We start from the raw sequence: 16,419 nt of genomic DNA on the forward strand, positions 1-16,419 counted from the left end.
AAGGGGCGGCAGAGTGCACGAGTCTCATTCTATGCAGATGACCTGCTCCTCTACATTTCGGACCCACAAAGCAGCATGGATGGAATCATCGCGCTCCTGAAAGAGTGGTGCCTTCTTGGGCTAAAAACTGAACATGAGCAAAAGCAAGATCTTCCCGGTACACCCACAAGTAGGTGGGGCAGCACTAACTGGAGTGCCGTTAAGAAACCCGACACAAATTCCGCAACCTGGGGATCCAAATAGCCCATGACTGGAAAGAGATCCACAAATGTAACCTCACCAGTCTGACAGAGGAAGGAAAAAAGGACCTGCAAAGATGGAACACACTCTCACTCTCCCTTGCGGGGAGAGTCCAGACGATCAAAATGAACGTGCTGCCCAGGTACCTATTCCGGTCCAACCAGATCTACATCCCCAAGGCCTTTTTCAAAGCACTAGACACACTAATCATGGCATTTGTATGGCGGGGGGGGAGAAATGCTAGGATCCCAAAGAAGGTCTTACAAAAAACAAAATCCAAGGGGGGGCTAGCCCTCTCAAACCTATAATTCTACCACTGGGCGGCGACGGCCGAGCGAATAAAGGGATGGATCAAGGAGTAGAATCTGAATGGGTGCACGCGGAGGAGGCTTTCTGCAGGGCGACCTCCCTCCGGGCCCTCGCCACGGCAGCACTCCCATCCCCACCCAAAAAACACTCCAGTAGCCTGGTGGTGATAGCCACCCTTCAGTCCTGGAACCAACTACGGCAGCAATTTGGTTTGACCAAAATGTCGGACAAAGCTCCCATCTGCAACAATCATAGGTTCACACCAGCGCTGACTGACGCCACCTTCAAAAGGTGGGGACAGGATGGAGGGACACTGACAGTCAGGGACCTAGACACGGACGGCAGGTTCAAAACAATGGACGAACTGACCGAGAAATTCCAGCTAGCCAGGGGGAACGAGCTAAGGTACCTGCAACTCAAAAACTTCCTACGAAAGGAGACCAGGACGTACCCACAACCACCACGACAGAGATTACTGGAAGAGTTACTGGATGCAAGCATACTAGATAAAGGAAACTAGCGACATGTATGGCCGACTGGTAGAAGGGGCCGTCACCGTACTGGACGCAACAAGAAGGAAATGGGAGGAGGACCTGGGGATTGAGATAGGGTGGGGACTCTGGAGCGAAGCACTGTATAGGGTCAACTCCACGTCCACGTGCGCAAGGCTCAGCAATACGCAACTAAAGGTTGCAAGAACCCGTATGAGTAGGTCCTTCCCGGAGGTGGAGGATAGATGTGAAAGGTGCCAAGGAGGCCCGACCAACCACGACCACATGTTGTGGTCTTGCCCCAGACTTGGGGAGTACTGGACAGCCTTCTTCGAGGTAATGTCCAAAGTGGTGGGGGTTAGGGTGGAGCCATGCCCGAAAGTGGCGGTCTTCGGGGTTTCAGACCAGCCAGATCTATTCCTGGGTAGGAGGGCAGACGCCCTTGCCTTTGCCTCCCTGATCGCCAGCCGTAGAATCCTGTTCTGCTGGCGGTCAGCAACACCACCCAAAGCTGCAGACTGGTTGTCCGACCTCTCGGAATCTCTCCAAATGGAGAAAATCAAATTTGCCATCCGAGGGTCAGACGACGGCTTCCGTCAGACGACGGCTTCCACAGAATGTGGGAGCCATTCACCTAATTGTTCCGGGACCTGTTTGTCCAAGCAGAAGAATAGCCAGGTAGCCAAGAACCAAGGGAAAGTAGCCAAAGCATGAGAGGGAGAGATAGACCAGGAGAGAGTTGGGGGGGGGGGGGGGGGAGCAGTTAAATCTAAGAGGAAGGAAAGGCGAACCACGGGGTTGGGGGGGGGGGAGGAAGGGAAGCGTTAACAAACTTGGCATCCACCGGAACAGAGAAAAAGGAGAATACAGGCGGAAGACGGGTGGGCCGGCTGAAGCGGAAGTGAGCATGAGACGACAATGGAGGGGGGGACTTACCTGGACACATGTGTTTCAGGAGGCAGTCACACCTGTCAGAGTAAGTAGTTTAAATCCTGCCAGTGGCCAGGCCAGGGACAGCAGGGTGTGACTGCAAGTCAGGCAGTTAGGGCTCAGGAGCCTCAGCCCTTGACCCTGTCCAACAGGTATGAGGCACTTGCCCCCTGTGTGGATGGCGAACAGGGCTGCAGGAAGGATGAGTCAGCTGACCAAGGCACCATGGTTCAGCAGGCCATTCAAGGGGAGGGAGTAAATAGGCAAGTTGTAGTTGTAGGGGATTCTATTATCAGGGGGATAGATAGTATCCTTTTGTGAGCAGGATAAAGAGTCCCGCATGCTATGTTGCCTGCCCGGTGCTAGGGTGCGGGACATCTGACCGGCTTGAAAGGATACTGGAGGGGGAGGATCCAGTTGTTGTGGTCCATGTCGGTACCAACAACATAGGCAAGTCTAGGAAAGAGGACCTGTTTAGAGATTATAAAGAGCTAGGATTCAAATTTAAAAAAACAGGTCCTCAAGGGTCATAATCTCCGGATTACTGCCCGAGCCACGTGCAAATTGGCATAGGGAGGCAAGAATAAGGGAAGTTAACACGTGGCTAAAAGAGTGGTGTGGGAAAGAGGGGTCCCTTTTCATGGGACACTGGCATCAGTTTTGGGACAGGGGGGACCTATACCGTTGGGATGGTCTCCACCTGAACCGAGCTGGGACCAGTGTTCTGGCGAAAAGAGTAAATAGGGTGGTCAATAGGACTTTAAACTAGAGATTTGGGGGGGAAGGGAAAGTCAGGGAACCAAGACGTGAAGTAATCAGTGGGAAGCGTAGCTGCTTAGGAATACAAAAAAGCACAAAAAGACAAAACTCAGGAGAGGTTACGATAGTCCCAATCCCACAAAATATGACACGGTGTATGGAAAGGCTCAGTAAACCAAGGTCCACCACACTAAGAAAACAAAAAGCGATAGTCAATAGTGAATTAAAGGTGCTATATTTAAATGCGCGCAGTGTACGGAACAAGGTAGATGAGCTTGTGGCCCAGATTGTGCCCAGGGAGGAACTGACGAAAATTGACTGGGAGCAGAGCCTAGTGGGAAAGACAGTAGAACAGCAATGGCAGGAGTTTCTGGGAGTAATTGAGGACACAGTACAGAGGTTCATCCCAAAGAAAAGAAAGGTTATCAGAGGGGGGATTAGGCAGCCATGGCTGACAAAGGAAGTTAGGGAATGCATCAAAGCAAAAGAGAAAGCCTATAATGTGGCAAAGAGTAGTGGGAAGTCAGAAGATTGGGAAGTCTACAAAAACAAACAGGATAACAAAGAGAGAAATAAGGAAAGAGAGGATCAAATATGAAGGTAGGCTAGCCAGTAACATTAGGAATGATAGTAAAAGTTTCTTTAAATACATTAAAAACGAACAGGAGGCAAAAGTAGACATTGGGCCGCTCCAAAATGATGCTGGTAATCTAGTGATGGGAGACGAGGAAATAGCTGAGGAACTAAATAAGTACTTTGCGTCAGTCTTCACAGTAGAAGACATGCGTAATATCCCAACAATTCCGGAGAGTCAGGGGGCAGAGTTGAATATGGTAGCCATCACAAAGGAGAAAGTGCTAGAGAAACTAAGAGGTCTAAAAATTGATATATCTCCAGGCCCAGATGGGCTACATCCTAGAGTTCTAAAGGAGACAGCTGAAGAAATAGTGGAGGCGATAGTTATGATCTTTCAAAAGTCACTGGAGTCAGGGAAAGTCCCAGAGGATTGGAAAATCGCTGTTGTAACCCCCCTGTTCAAGAAGGGAACAAGGAAAAAGATGGAAAATTATAGGCCAATTAGCCTAACCTCGGTTGTTGGCAAGATTCTAGAATCCATCGTTAAGGATGAGATTTCTAAATTCTTGGAAGTGCAGGGTCGGATTAGGACAAGTCAGCATGGATTTAGTAAGGGGAGGTCGTGCCTGACAAACCTGTTAGAGTTCTTTGAAGAGATAATAAATAGGTTAGACCAAGGAGAGCCAATGGATGTTATCCATCTTGACTTCCAAAAGGCCTTTGATAAGGTGCCTCATGGGAGACTGCTGAGTAAAATAAGGGCCCATGGTATTCGAGGCAAGGTACTAACATGGATTGACGATTGGCTGTCAGGCAGGAGGCAGAGAGTTGGGATAAAAGGTTCTTTTTCGGAATGGCAACCGATGATGAGTGGTGTCCCGCAGGGTTCAGTGTTGGGGCCACAGCTGTTCTCTTTATATATTAACGATCTAGATGACGGGACTGGGGGCATTCTGGCTAAGTTTGCCGATGATACAAAGATAGATGGAGGGGCAGGTAGTATTGAGGAGGTGGGGAGGCTGCAGAAAGATGTAGACAGTTTAGGAGAGTGGTCCAAGAAATGGCTGATGAAATTCAACGTGGGCAAGTGCGAGGTCTTGCACTTTGGAAAAAAGAATAGAGGCATGGACTATTTTCTAAACGGTGACAAAATTCATAATGCTGAAGTGCAAAGGGACTTGGACGTCCTAGTCCAGGATTCTCTAAAGGTAAACTTGCAGGTTGAGTCCGTAATTAAGAAAGCAAATGCAATGTTGTCATTTATCTCAAGAGGCTTGGAATATAAAAGCAGGGATGTACTTCTGAAGCTTTATAAAGCATTAGTTAGGCCCCATTTAAAATACTGTGAGCAATTTTGGACCACACACCTCAGGAAGGACATACTGACACTGGAGCGGGTCCAGCGGAGATTCACACGGATGATCCCAGGAATGGTAGGCCTAACATACGATGAACGTCTGAGGATCCTGGGATTATATTCATTGGAGTTTAGGAGGTTGAGGGGAGCTCTAATAGAAACTTACAAGATAATGAATGGCTTAGATAGGGTGGTGGTAGGGAAGTTGTTTCCATTAGCAGGGGAGACTAGGACCCAGGGGCACAGCCTTAGAATAAAAGGGAGTCACTTTAGAACAGAGATGAGGAGAAATTTCTTCAGCCAGAGAGTGGTGGGTCTGTGGAATTCATTGCCACAGAGGGCGGTGGAGGCCGGGACGTTGAGTGTCTTTAAGACAGAAGTTGATAAATTCTTGATTTCTCGAGGAATTAAGGGCTATGGAGAGAGAGCGGGTAAATGGAGTTGAAATCAGCCATGATTGAATGGTGGAGTGGACCCGATGGGCCGAATGGCCTTACTTCCGCTCCTATGTCTTATGGCAGTGAAATCCGTCCGGGAGAAGCGAGGGACAACACCAGCACCAGACCCATTCGAATATTGCCCTCCGTAATTGTCTCTCCGGCACCCAACTGTATATCTACCACCCCCCATCCCGGTCTCCGCGCCCCCCCCCCCCCCCTCCCCAATTTATATATATATATATATATATTATATATATATATAATTGTTTGATTCGGTTGTAGGTGAAGTTACTTTTTCTTGGACCACTAATTGTCAACTAAATTTGGTTAGAATACGAGCAAAATGGATAGGTTGCATGCTTGGGCAGTATTAAGTCACAAAGTCATGAAATATTTTTATCTTTGTAATAAAGGTTGAAGAGTATGCCATTAATTTGTGGAACTGGGCGGTAACCAAAAGGCTTGAATCCTCAATCACTGATGAACAAAGGACAAAATGTAAGTAATTAGTTGAATTGGTAAACATGTATGTCTCCATTTCCTTTTTAATATTTTTTTGGTGTCTCCCATCCTGAGCAAACTGGCCAGTTGGTCTGACCCTTATTGTATGCTAATTGCTTTGTTTTCAAGAGCTTTGCAAAAATTGGTTCATATTCAAATTTCCTGGGATTTCCTATAGAAGCATTTTTATTACTTAAATTAACACAAAGTTAGTATGCTGGTGGAAATCAAAATCTATGTGAGATATATGGTGAACTTCTACCTGTGTCCCACCTGTTCATTGTACAATGTGGTACACTGCACTTGCACAACACTTCAGATTTTCAACCTCGTAATTCTTAATATCAATTTGTGGACACGGAAATGGAAAATCAGCAATTCGGCCATGTTTCGGCAGCATTTGTCTTTTTTTTTTCAAATTCTAATTTGGCTTTGACATAGAAGTAAATCTTTAATGTAATTGGTTTGATACCACCATTGAATCAGTTATGGCAAAGGGTACAGGCCCAACTATCTATACATTTTTAAGGATGGACATGTGGAATAAGCTCGGTCTCGGCTCAGCTTACTAGCCTTCATGGTGTAGTAAAGCTAACATGATAGAAGCCTTGTTAAGCCATGCTTAAATTAATTGAGAATGTGTTGAGTGAAAAAAATGCATAAACCAGTCTTGTGGTGGTAATAGATCTGGCTACGGATATCTGCCATAATGAAAAATAACCTTGATATGTTCACATTATCAATTGCAAAGTTAGTGCCTTTAATCTCACCAAACCATTTTCCAGATCTACCAACATGGCGATCAAGTCTTATTTATAATAATACTAATAATCGCTTATTGTCACAAGTAGGCTTCAATGAAGTTACTATGAAAAGCCCCAGTAGCTTGTTAGTTTGTCAAAAGTATATTAACACTGCCACTGAAAATCTGAAATGAAAGCAAGCTGAAAACACCCAGAAAATCAGGCACTCTGTAAAGAAAGGAAGAATGCTGATAGTTTGGGGTGTAGAACCTTATCAATGCTGGAAGCTATTGGAAGGTATAGCTATAAGAAAGATCAGGAAAAGGAATACGTAGAGGAGAAAGTCCACATTCAGATAAAAAGAATAACTTGTGAAACTGAACTTCTTTTAGCCACAAAGAGTCATCGGGCTCGAAACGTTAGCTCTTTTCTCTCCCTACAGATGCTGCCAGACCTGCTGAGATTTTCCAGCATTTTCTCTTTCTTTTAGCCCTTGTTGTTTATGGTATGTTTTGCCTTGAGGGGCAGCCATCGCAGCACTCTCTTTCAGCCCCAGTTTAATTAACTTCATTGGCATCCAAATTGTTACTTTGAGTCCATTTTGAATCTGCATGTTCAAAGAAGTCTCTGTTAGTTGTGAAAGCCCTTGCTAACTGCAATTTAAAATTGCTGTCTGCCAGGTGGGAAGGAAGTGGATTTTCTTGTTTCGATTTTTGGCCTGCAGTATCAGTGCTTGTTGAAGTGAGAGATGTGCACTGGACTCGATGTCTGCCCAGAGCCCTTTGCTTTTTGTCACCACCCAAAATACTCCTGCTGTGCAACAGAAATAGATGCATGCCCTAGCTCCTTCTGTTAAGCTTCCTATTTATGCGGGAGAGTGACTCAGAAGCCTGTTGCCTTGCACAGGTTTCTTAAGGCCAGAGTTGAAAGGCCAGGTGAGATTATATTGCAAAGTTGCAAGGTAAAAAAGTGAGACTGGAGTGGCAATCCAATTTGGCACAGTTTGATTGGAATTTCAGTTCCATTGAATCTGACCGATAAGTCTTTTGCTCAGATCAGGCGAACTATGCAATGACATGCAATTCTTCAAGTGCTGCAGGAACTCGGGATGAAAGATGGCCTGAAACCATCAATATCAAACTTATTAATACAAATAAAGTATTAGGCATAGGGGAATAGATGGAGATGATGTGTAGTATTGAATTCCCTAATCATTATGAAGTACCTGAATTCTTCACTCATAAATCTGAATGTGGACTTTCTCCTCTACATATTCCTTTTCCTGGTCTTATAGCTATACCTTCCAATAGCTTCCAGCATTGATAAGGTTCTACACCCCAAAGTTCTACACCCCAAACTATCAGCATTCTTCCTTTCTTTACAGAGTGCCTGATTTGCTGAGTGTTTTCAGCTTGCTTTCATTTCAGATTTTCAGTGGCCGTGTTAATATACTTTTGACAAACTAACAAGCTACTGGGGCTTTTCACAGTAACTTCATTGAAGCCTCCTTGTGACAATTAGGGATGAGATGATTACCCAAAATGGCATCTTGTACAAAATAACCAGGTTAATTATCTAAGGACATGAGAAAAGAGATGTTGAAGCGCACCCATTCAAACCAAGGGGTGAATCTCGCCTGAGGCAGGAAAGAGAAGTGCTTTACTCGGCAAACATAAGCAATCAGATCAAGGACCCTTGTCAGCCAGTGCCATGCTTGTAATGCACATCATGCTGAGCAACCCAGACAGGCCATGGATTAAGCTTGGAGAGCTGTTCATTCTCTGTGAAACTCATCACAGTTGGCAACCATTCAGACAAGCTGACATTAACAACCACCAAGTGAGACTGTAAAATGCCTGAAAGCAAACTTCAGTCGTTATGGTGTCCTTGACAATGTGATGAGTGACAATGAGTCTCCGTTCATGAGTGAAGAATTCAGGTACTTCATAAATGATTCGAGAATTCAATACTACACATCATCTCCATCGATTCCCAATCAAATGGAAAGGCTGAGGCAGCAGTGGAAATTGCCATGGAATCATCACACAATCATGTAGCTCCAGCAAATTAATACTGGAGTGGTAATACTACCGAGCCATGGAAAAGTAGTCCAGTTCAGCGACTAATGTCATCTTGCTCCCAAACTACTCTTCCATGAACTAAAATAACCACTGAAGCCAGAATTAGTAACAAAATTGAGTGACAAAATGCCACATTTAGCTTTGATAAAACTGCCAAATCATTGCCAGAGCTGAGAGTTGAAGAACCAGTCTGTCCAAACATTCAACGCACTTAACAAAAGTCAACCCACTTGGAGCCTTAATCATGCATGGTCAAAATAAGCAACCAAATATATCATCATAACTACAAACATACAGGTTAAACTGGAGAAACTATCCCTTCCCAGCAAGACAGCTGATAAGGATGATGTGATTTCACCAACTGCACAAGGAAGCAGTCCCAGTGTTCAGCTGATCCCCAGCAAAGGCAATGAATTGGCACCAACAATTACCACAGCAGCAACATTTGCCACGGCAGTGACATTACCTGTCGAGGCTACCTTACCCCAGGAAGGAGTGACACTAATGGGCATCCAATAACCACCTGCACAGGAGAATAGCTGAACATGTTAAAGATTATCGGCTGGATTCCCCGGTTCCCCAGCCACATGTTTCTCAATAGTAGGATGTGGCGCATAGTTTCCTGATGCTGGATTCTCTGATCCCACTTATGTCAATGGAATTTCCCATAAAATCACCCGATGCCGCCGGGAAACCTGTAGGCACGGTTGTGCTGCTGGTGGGACCAGAGAATCCCGCTGTTCGTGAACAGCCTGAGAATTCCGGCCTATATGTGCAACGTGTGTGTTGGGACAGAATGCATAAACAGTTTTATGTATGAGTGATGTATGTGGATGTGTGCCTGGCCTACAACTAGCAAATGGTTGTATATGCAGGTTGCTTTTATTTTTTTGTGAAGGGGGCTATTTGGAGAAAAAACCTTTGTATACTTTGGTTTGCTATAGGCATGTGACCTCTGATGTCAATCTTTGTGCATAAAGGCTTGAGAGCAGAAGCCATTTCATTTGTGGAATGCACTACAATCCCAGACAACCATATCTGCAGAAAGTATCTGCAGCTGAGGCAACTTGAGCTCCAAGTCACTGAGCTGAGGGTCTGTATTTTTAAACATTGCATGGGGCATCATGGAGGGGAAGATTTACTTGGTCATTTTGTTCCTGGAGTTGGTCACTTCTGCTGGGTTAGACAGAACTTTAGAACTGAAGAATGGTCAGGGACAGGAGGATGTGACAGAGTCAGGCAGTTAAGCGGGACCAGCATATAGTGATGAAGGAACTTCAGCCCCTGACTTTGTTCAGGAGATGTGGATGAGGAGAACTGCAAGTTGGATGAACAGACGGACCATGCCACAATGCTGAAGCGTGCCATTCGAGTGAGGGAGTGAAGAGGAATGTGGTATAACACTCTGCAATTGAGAGTGAGAATTCTGACTGCTGTGATGTCCGACTGGTGCTGTGCTTTGTGATACCTGATCGGGGCTGAAGAGGAACTTGCAGTTGTAGGGGAGGATCCAGTTGCTGTGGTCCATGTAGGTACCAAAGACATAGGGAAGACTGTGAAAAAAGCTCTGCATTGAGTGTACGAGTTGCTAGACACAAAGTTAAAAAGCAGAAAGTCAAATGTTATAATCTCTGGATTATTACCTGAACCATGTGCAAATTGGCTCGGGGTAAACCAAATTAGAGAGATGAATGCTTGGGTCAAAGATTGGTGTGGGAGAAGTGGTTCCGGTTCATGGTGCACTGGCACCAATACTGTAGAAAATAGGGGTTGTACCAGTGTGGTGGTCTATACTTGAACAATGCTGATACAGTGTTCTAACGAACAGGACAAATTACGAAGTCTGGGTGCACAGTGGTTAGCACTGTGGCACTGAGGGCCCAGGTTCGATCTCAGCCCCGGGTCACTGTCTGTGTGGAGTTTGCACATTCTCCTCGTGTCTGTGGGTTTCACCCCCACAACCCAAAGAAGTGCAGGTTAAGTGGATTGGCCATGTTAAATTGCCCCTTAATTGGAAAAATATAATTGGGTACTCTAAATTTATTTTTTAAAACGTAGGAAGTCGGGAAGGTTTGAACTAAATAGTGGGGGCCAGGATTGGGAAGATGTACATCAAAAAGTAGAGAAGGCAACAGAGAAATGCATTGGTATGGGAAAAGATAAACAGTCAGTGACAGGATCTAAAACTATAATAGGTGTTGTGTAGCAGTAGCAACTCAGAAGTGTTAGATTGTATAAATGTGGAAATTAGGCATATGTGTCGCAGTCATAGTAAGTAGTATTAATGTGGGATTTTTTTTGGGAAAATATATTTATTCACATTTTCCAACAAATTTTCAACAACCCCCCCCCCCCACAAGAAAAAGAAACAAAAACACAACAAGCAAAATTTATACATTGGATTTCCCCCAAATACAATAACCCCCCATATAACAGTATAAAACACAAATAGGGAAACCCCCCCACCTTAACCCAAACGCCACCCCAAAAGAAACCCCCCCCCCCGCCCCTGGGCTGCTGCTGCTGCTGACCTCCTAACGCTCTGCGAGATAGTCTAGGAACGGTTTGCCACCGTCTGGAAAACCCTTGCACAGACCCTCGCAAGACAAACTTTATCCTCTCCGACTTGATGAACCCTGCCATGTCATTGATCCAAGCTTTCACACTAGGGGGCTTTGCATCTTTCCACAGTAACAAAATCCTCCGCTGGGCTACCAGGGACGCAAAGGCCAGAATACCGGCCTCTTTCGCCTCCTGCACTCCCGGCTCGTCCGATACCCCAAATAATGCTAATCCCCCCTCGGCTTGACCCGGGCGTTCACCACCTTGGACATAGTCCTCGCAAAACCCATCCAGCGCTGGGCACGACCAGGACATATGGATGTGATTTGCTGGGCTCCCTGAGCACCTCCCACATCTGTCCTCCACCCCAAAGAACCTACTCAACCTCGCTCCTGTCATATGCGCTCTGAGTAACTTTAAATTGTATTAGCCTGAGCCTGGCGCAAGAGGACGAAGAGGTAACCCTACTCAGGGCATCAGCCCACAGACCCTCCTCTATCTCCTCCCCAAGTTCCTCCTCCCACTTGCCCTTTAACTCCTCCACCGAGGCCTCCTCTTCTTCCTGCAGCTCCTGGTAAATCGTCGAAACCTTGCCTTCTCCAACCCACACACCCGAAATCACGCTGTCCTGAATCCCACGTGCCGGAAGCAGCGGGAATTCCCTCACCTGTCGCCTCACAAACGCCCTCACTTGCATGTACCTGAAAGCGTTTCCCGGGGGCAGCCCAAACTTCTCCTCCAGCGCCCCTAGGCTCGCAAACGTCCCATCGATGAGCAGGTCCCCCATTCTTCTAATCACTGCCCGATGGCAGCTCCGAAACCCCCTATCCATCCTTCCCGGGACGAACCGATGATTCTCCCGAATCGGGGACCAAACCGAGGCTCGCACCTCGCCCGTATGTCGCCTCCACTGCCCCCGGATCTTCAGCGTCGCCGGCACCACCGGTCTCTTGTCGGCGAGAGCTCGTGCCCACACAGGACGCCATCTCTAGCCTCTTCCACGCCACCCTCTCTCCCTCCATTACCCACTTTCGAATCATCGCCACATTGGCTGCCCAATAATAGCCACATAGATTCGCCAGCCCCCCCCCCCGTCCCCCATCCCTGTCCCTGCTACGCTCCAGAAACACCCTCTTCACCCTAGGGGTGTTATTGGCCCACACAAATCCCATGATGCTCCTGCTTACCCGTTTGAAAAAGGCCTTGGGGATCAAAATGGGAAGGCACTGGAACACGAAGAGAAACCTCGGGAGGACCGTCATTTTGATCGACTGCACCCTACTCGCTAGTGAGAGTGCAGCATATCCCATCCTTTCAAATCCTCCTCCATCTGCTCCACCAGCCGCGTCAAATTGAGCTTATGCAGGGCCCCCCAACTCCTAGCTACTTGGATCCCCAGGTACCGAAAGCTCCTTTCCGCCCTCTTCAGCGGTAGCTCGTCTCTTCCCCTTCCTTGGTCCCCTGAATGCACCACAAAGAGCTCACTCTTCCCTACGTTGAGTTTGTATCCCAAAACATATAACAACAGGTCGTCGGCATACAACGACACCCGGTGTTCCCCGCCGAACCAATCCCCTCCATTTTCTGGACTCCCTCAGTGCCATGGCCAGCGGCTCAATTGCCAGTGCAAACAACAAGGGGGATAAGGGACACCCCTGCCTCGTCCCCCGGTACAGCCAAAAGTACTCCGACCCCCGCCGGTTCGTAGCCACACTTGCCACAGGAACTTTATATAGCAGCCTGACCCAACTGATGAATCTCTGCCCGAACCCAAACCTCCGCAACACTTCCCAAAGATACTCCCACTCCACCCGATCAAAGGCCTTCTCCGCGTCCATAGCTGCCACTCCCTCCGCTTCCCCCTTCACCGAGGGCATCATAATCACATTGAGGAGGAGCCTCCGCACATGAGTATTTAGCTGCCTACCCTTCACAACTCCCGTCTGGTCCTCATGAATCACCCCTGGGACACAATCCTCAATTCTCGTAGCCAGCACCTTCGCCAGCAACTTAGCGGCAACATTGAGGAGCGAGATCGGTCTATACGACCCACATTGCAATGGATCCTTGTCCCGCTTCAAAATCGAAGAAATCAGCGCCCTGGACATTGTCGGGGGCAAGGTCTCCCCCCCCCCCTCCCTCGCCTTATTAAAAGTCCTCACTAGCAACGGGCCCAGCAGGTCCACGTATTTCCTATAAAATTCAACCGGGAACCCATCCGGCCCCGGGGCCTTCCCCGCCTGCATACTCCCCAATCCTTTAACCAGCTCCTCCAGCCCAGTCGGCGCCCCAAAACCAGCCACCTGCTCCTCCTCCACCGTCTGGAACCTCAGCTGATCTAGGAATCGTCGCATCCCCTCTTACCCCACTGGGGGCTCAGACCTGCACAGATCCCCATAAAAGTCCCTAAATACCTCGTTTATTCTCATCGCACTCCGCATCGTATTCCCCCCTCTATCCTTAACTCCACCAATCTCCCTTGCTGCCTCCCTCTTACGAAGCTGATGTGCCAGCATCCGACTCGCCTTCTCCCCATACTCCTACACCGTCCCTTGCGCTTTCCTCCACTGTGCCTCTGCTTTCCCCGTGGTCATCAGGTCGAATTCCGTCTGGAGGTTCCGTCGCTCCCTAAGTAGCCCCTCCTCGGGGGCCTCTGCATAACTCCTGTCCACCCTTAAAATCTCCCCCACCAACCTCTCTCTCTCTCTCCTCTCTCTCTCTCTGCACCCTGTGGGCCCTAATGGAGATTAGCTCTCCCCTGACCACCGCCTTCAACGCCTCCCAGACTACCCCCACCTGCACCTCCCCGTTGTCGTTGACCTCCAAATATGTTTCAATATATCCCCGCATCCGCCCGCACACCCCCTCATCCGCCAACAGTCCCACATCGAGGCGCCACAGCGGGCGCTGGTCCCTCTCCTCCCCCAACTCCAGCTCCACCCAATGCGGGGAGTGGTCTGAGATGGCTATGGCCAAATATCCCGTTCCCTCCACATCGGGATTAGCGCCCTACTCAAGATGAAAAAATCTATGCGGGAGTAGGCTCTATGTACGTGGGAAAAAAAGGAAAATTCCCTGGCCAGCAGCCTGGCAAACCTCCATGGATCCATTCCCCCCATCTGGTCCACAAACCCTCTGAGCACCTTGGCCTCAGACGGCCTCCTACCCGTCCTGGACCTAGAACGGTCCAGTGCTGAGTCCAGCACTGTGTTGAAGTCCCTCCAGATCCGGGATCCGACCCAGCATGCGTTTCATAAATCCGGCATCATCCCAATTCTGGGCATATGTGTTCACCAGTACCACCCGCACCCCCTGCAACCTACCACTCACCATCACATATCGATCTCCATTATCCGCTACAATATTCAGTGCCTCGGCCGACACCCGCTTCCCCACCAGTATTGCACCCCCTCTGTTCTTCGCATCCAGCCTTGAATGAAAGACCTGCCCTACTCATCCCTTTCTCAGCCTAACCTGATCTGCCACCTTCAGGTGCGTCTCCTGGGGCATAACCACGTCTGCCTTCAGTCCCTTTAAGTGCATGACCACCCGGGCCCTCTTCACCGGCCTGTTCAGGCCCCTCCCATTCCATGTTATCAGCCGGATGGGGGGTTACTCCCCCCCCCCCCCCCCCCCCCCCCCCGCCGACTAGCCATCTCCTTTTCTAGGCCAGCCACGTGCCCGCGCCTCCCGCACCCTCCAGTCCCCCAGGTGGCGGACCCCCGCCCCGACTACCTCTCCTACTTCCAGCTCCCCTTTGGCCAATGCAGCAGCAACCCAGTTTTCCCCCCCCCCCCATGATCCTCATCTAGCCATTTTGCTCCACCCATGACACTCCCGTGAGTCAGCTGACTCCTGCTCACCCTGGCCTCTCCCGCCATTCCATCGACCCCCCCCAGTGTTAGAATCCCCCCACCCCATGGCAATCAGTGCGCGCTCCTCTCCAGAACCGCCCTCCCCCCCCCCCCCCCCCCCCCCCCCCCCCCCGGCCCCACCCCCATCCTTCCCAAACGCAGGAAAAAGACCGCGCTTTCCGTCTGAGCCGGCCCCGCCCCCTCTGGCGCAGGTCCTTTTTTGCGGCCTTACCCCAACTCCCCATCTCCAGGCCTCCAACCCCCTTCCTCCGCGGGGCCCTGCACCTCGAACACCGACGCCCACACTCCCACAGCCCCCACATCAAATCCATTCACCCTCTCCACCCAGCACCAAAACAAAAAGACCATTCCCCAAACACAGTAAATATCCCCCCCACGACAAACCCTCAGTTTGAGTCCAACTTTTCAGTCTGGATAAAGTTCCATGCCTCATCAGGCGTCTCAAAATAGTGGTGCCGATCTTGGAACCTGACCCACAATCGCGCTGGCTGCAGCATCCCGAACTTCACCCCCTTCTGATGGAGAACCGCCTTAGCCCGGTTAAAACCAGCTCTCTTCTTAGCCACCTCCGCACTCCAGTCCTGGTCATTTTGGATCTCTGTGTTCTCCCATCTGCTGCTCCGTTCTTTTTTGGCCCATCTGTTTTTGAAAATCACCACTATTCTTAGAATTCCCCCTATACCAAAAAGGGCCGACATTCTAAATGGTGATCAGGGATTCTCACTCCCCGACTCCGATGCAAGCTTCAGTGGATGCTATTCAGGTCAAACTATATTTTTAAGTTATCCCCCGGAATAACCCATACCTTCACCGAAGATTTCATCTACTTACCACTTAGTAGCATCGATCCTGGGTCCCGCATTGCTAAGTAAGTAAAGTAGGCTAATAACCACTGTTTCAGGTTAAAACTTTTAAGTTATTTTATTATTATATATTTTTTCTCTTTTTAAAAGATGCAATCACCGTCTTTACAGAAAAGTAAAAAGATCTTGCTTCTGGATCCTTCTGGTTGGTTGAAGGGACCTTCAGGCCCAACTTGACAATCAATCTTCTTTAAAGTCTGGTCTTCTTTAGATGTATTCGCTGATGAGCTCGGTTGCGGTGTCCTATCTTTCCCATGTACAGAGCTATGAGAGCTATCTCTGATCTGATTCTGAGCTGAATCTGCCTATTCTTTAAATTCTAGTCTTCCTTAGATGTATTAGCTATTTTAGCTCGGCTGCTCTGCCCTGTCTCTCTCCCATGACCGAGCTGACTGTAATCTGACTCGAGCTGCTTCTCTTGTTCCTTCTCTCTCTCTCCCTCTGAGCTCTGGTTCTCGTTCTGGTCTCTTGGTTTATATTCTCTTTCTAACAATTAAGTTTTTATGACGTTATTGTAAAGTAACTCTTATTTTCTTTGATTTTAAAATGTATCTTTGATCTAAACCTTTTAATCCAACTAAGTATACATTTTGACATGACTTCACCTCATAGATCTGATTACATTGTTTCCTTTGTGATGTTCAAAATGCTTTGGTTTCAATAGCGGTGTGAATTTTAATTCCTGTCATTTC

The 16,419-nt window shown here is 48.3% G+C and overlaps 1 protein-coding gene across 1 annotated transcript in view; it reads left to right on the plus strand.

Moving 5' to 3' along the window:
• The window catches only part of tex11 (testis expressed 11), a 447,334-nt gene that overhangs the window by 32,097 nt on the left and 398,818 nt on the right, over positions 1–16,419 (plus strand). Inside the window, exon 4 of the mRNA XM_072501531.1 lies at positions 5,516–5,600. Within this exon, the coding sequence (XP_072357632.1) occupies positions 5,516–5,600 (85 nt within the window). The remainder of the gene's footprint in view (positions 1–5,515; positions 5,601–16,419) is intronic.

The sequence above is a fragment of the Scyliorhinus torazame genome, chromosome 5 (genome assembly GCF_047496885.1).
Source record: "Scyliorhinus torazame isolate Kashiwa2021f chromosome 5, sScyTor2.1, whole genome shotgun sequence".
Taxonomy (NCBI): Eukaryota; Metazoa; Chordata; class Chondrichthyes; order Carcharhiniformes; family Scyliorhinidae; genus Scyliorhinus; species Scyliorhinus torazame.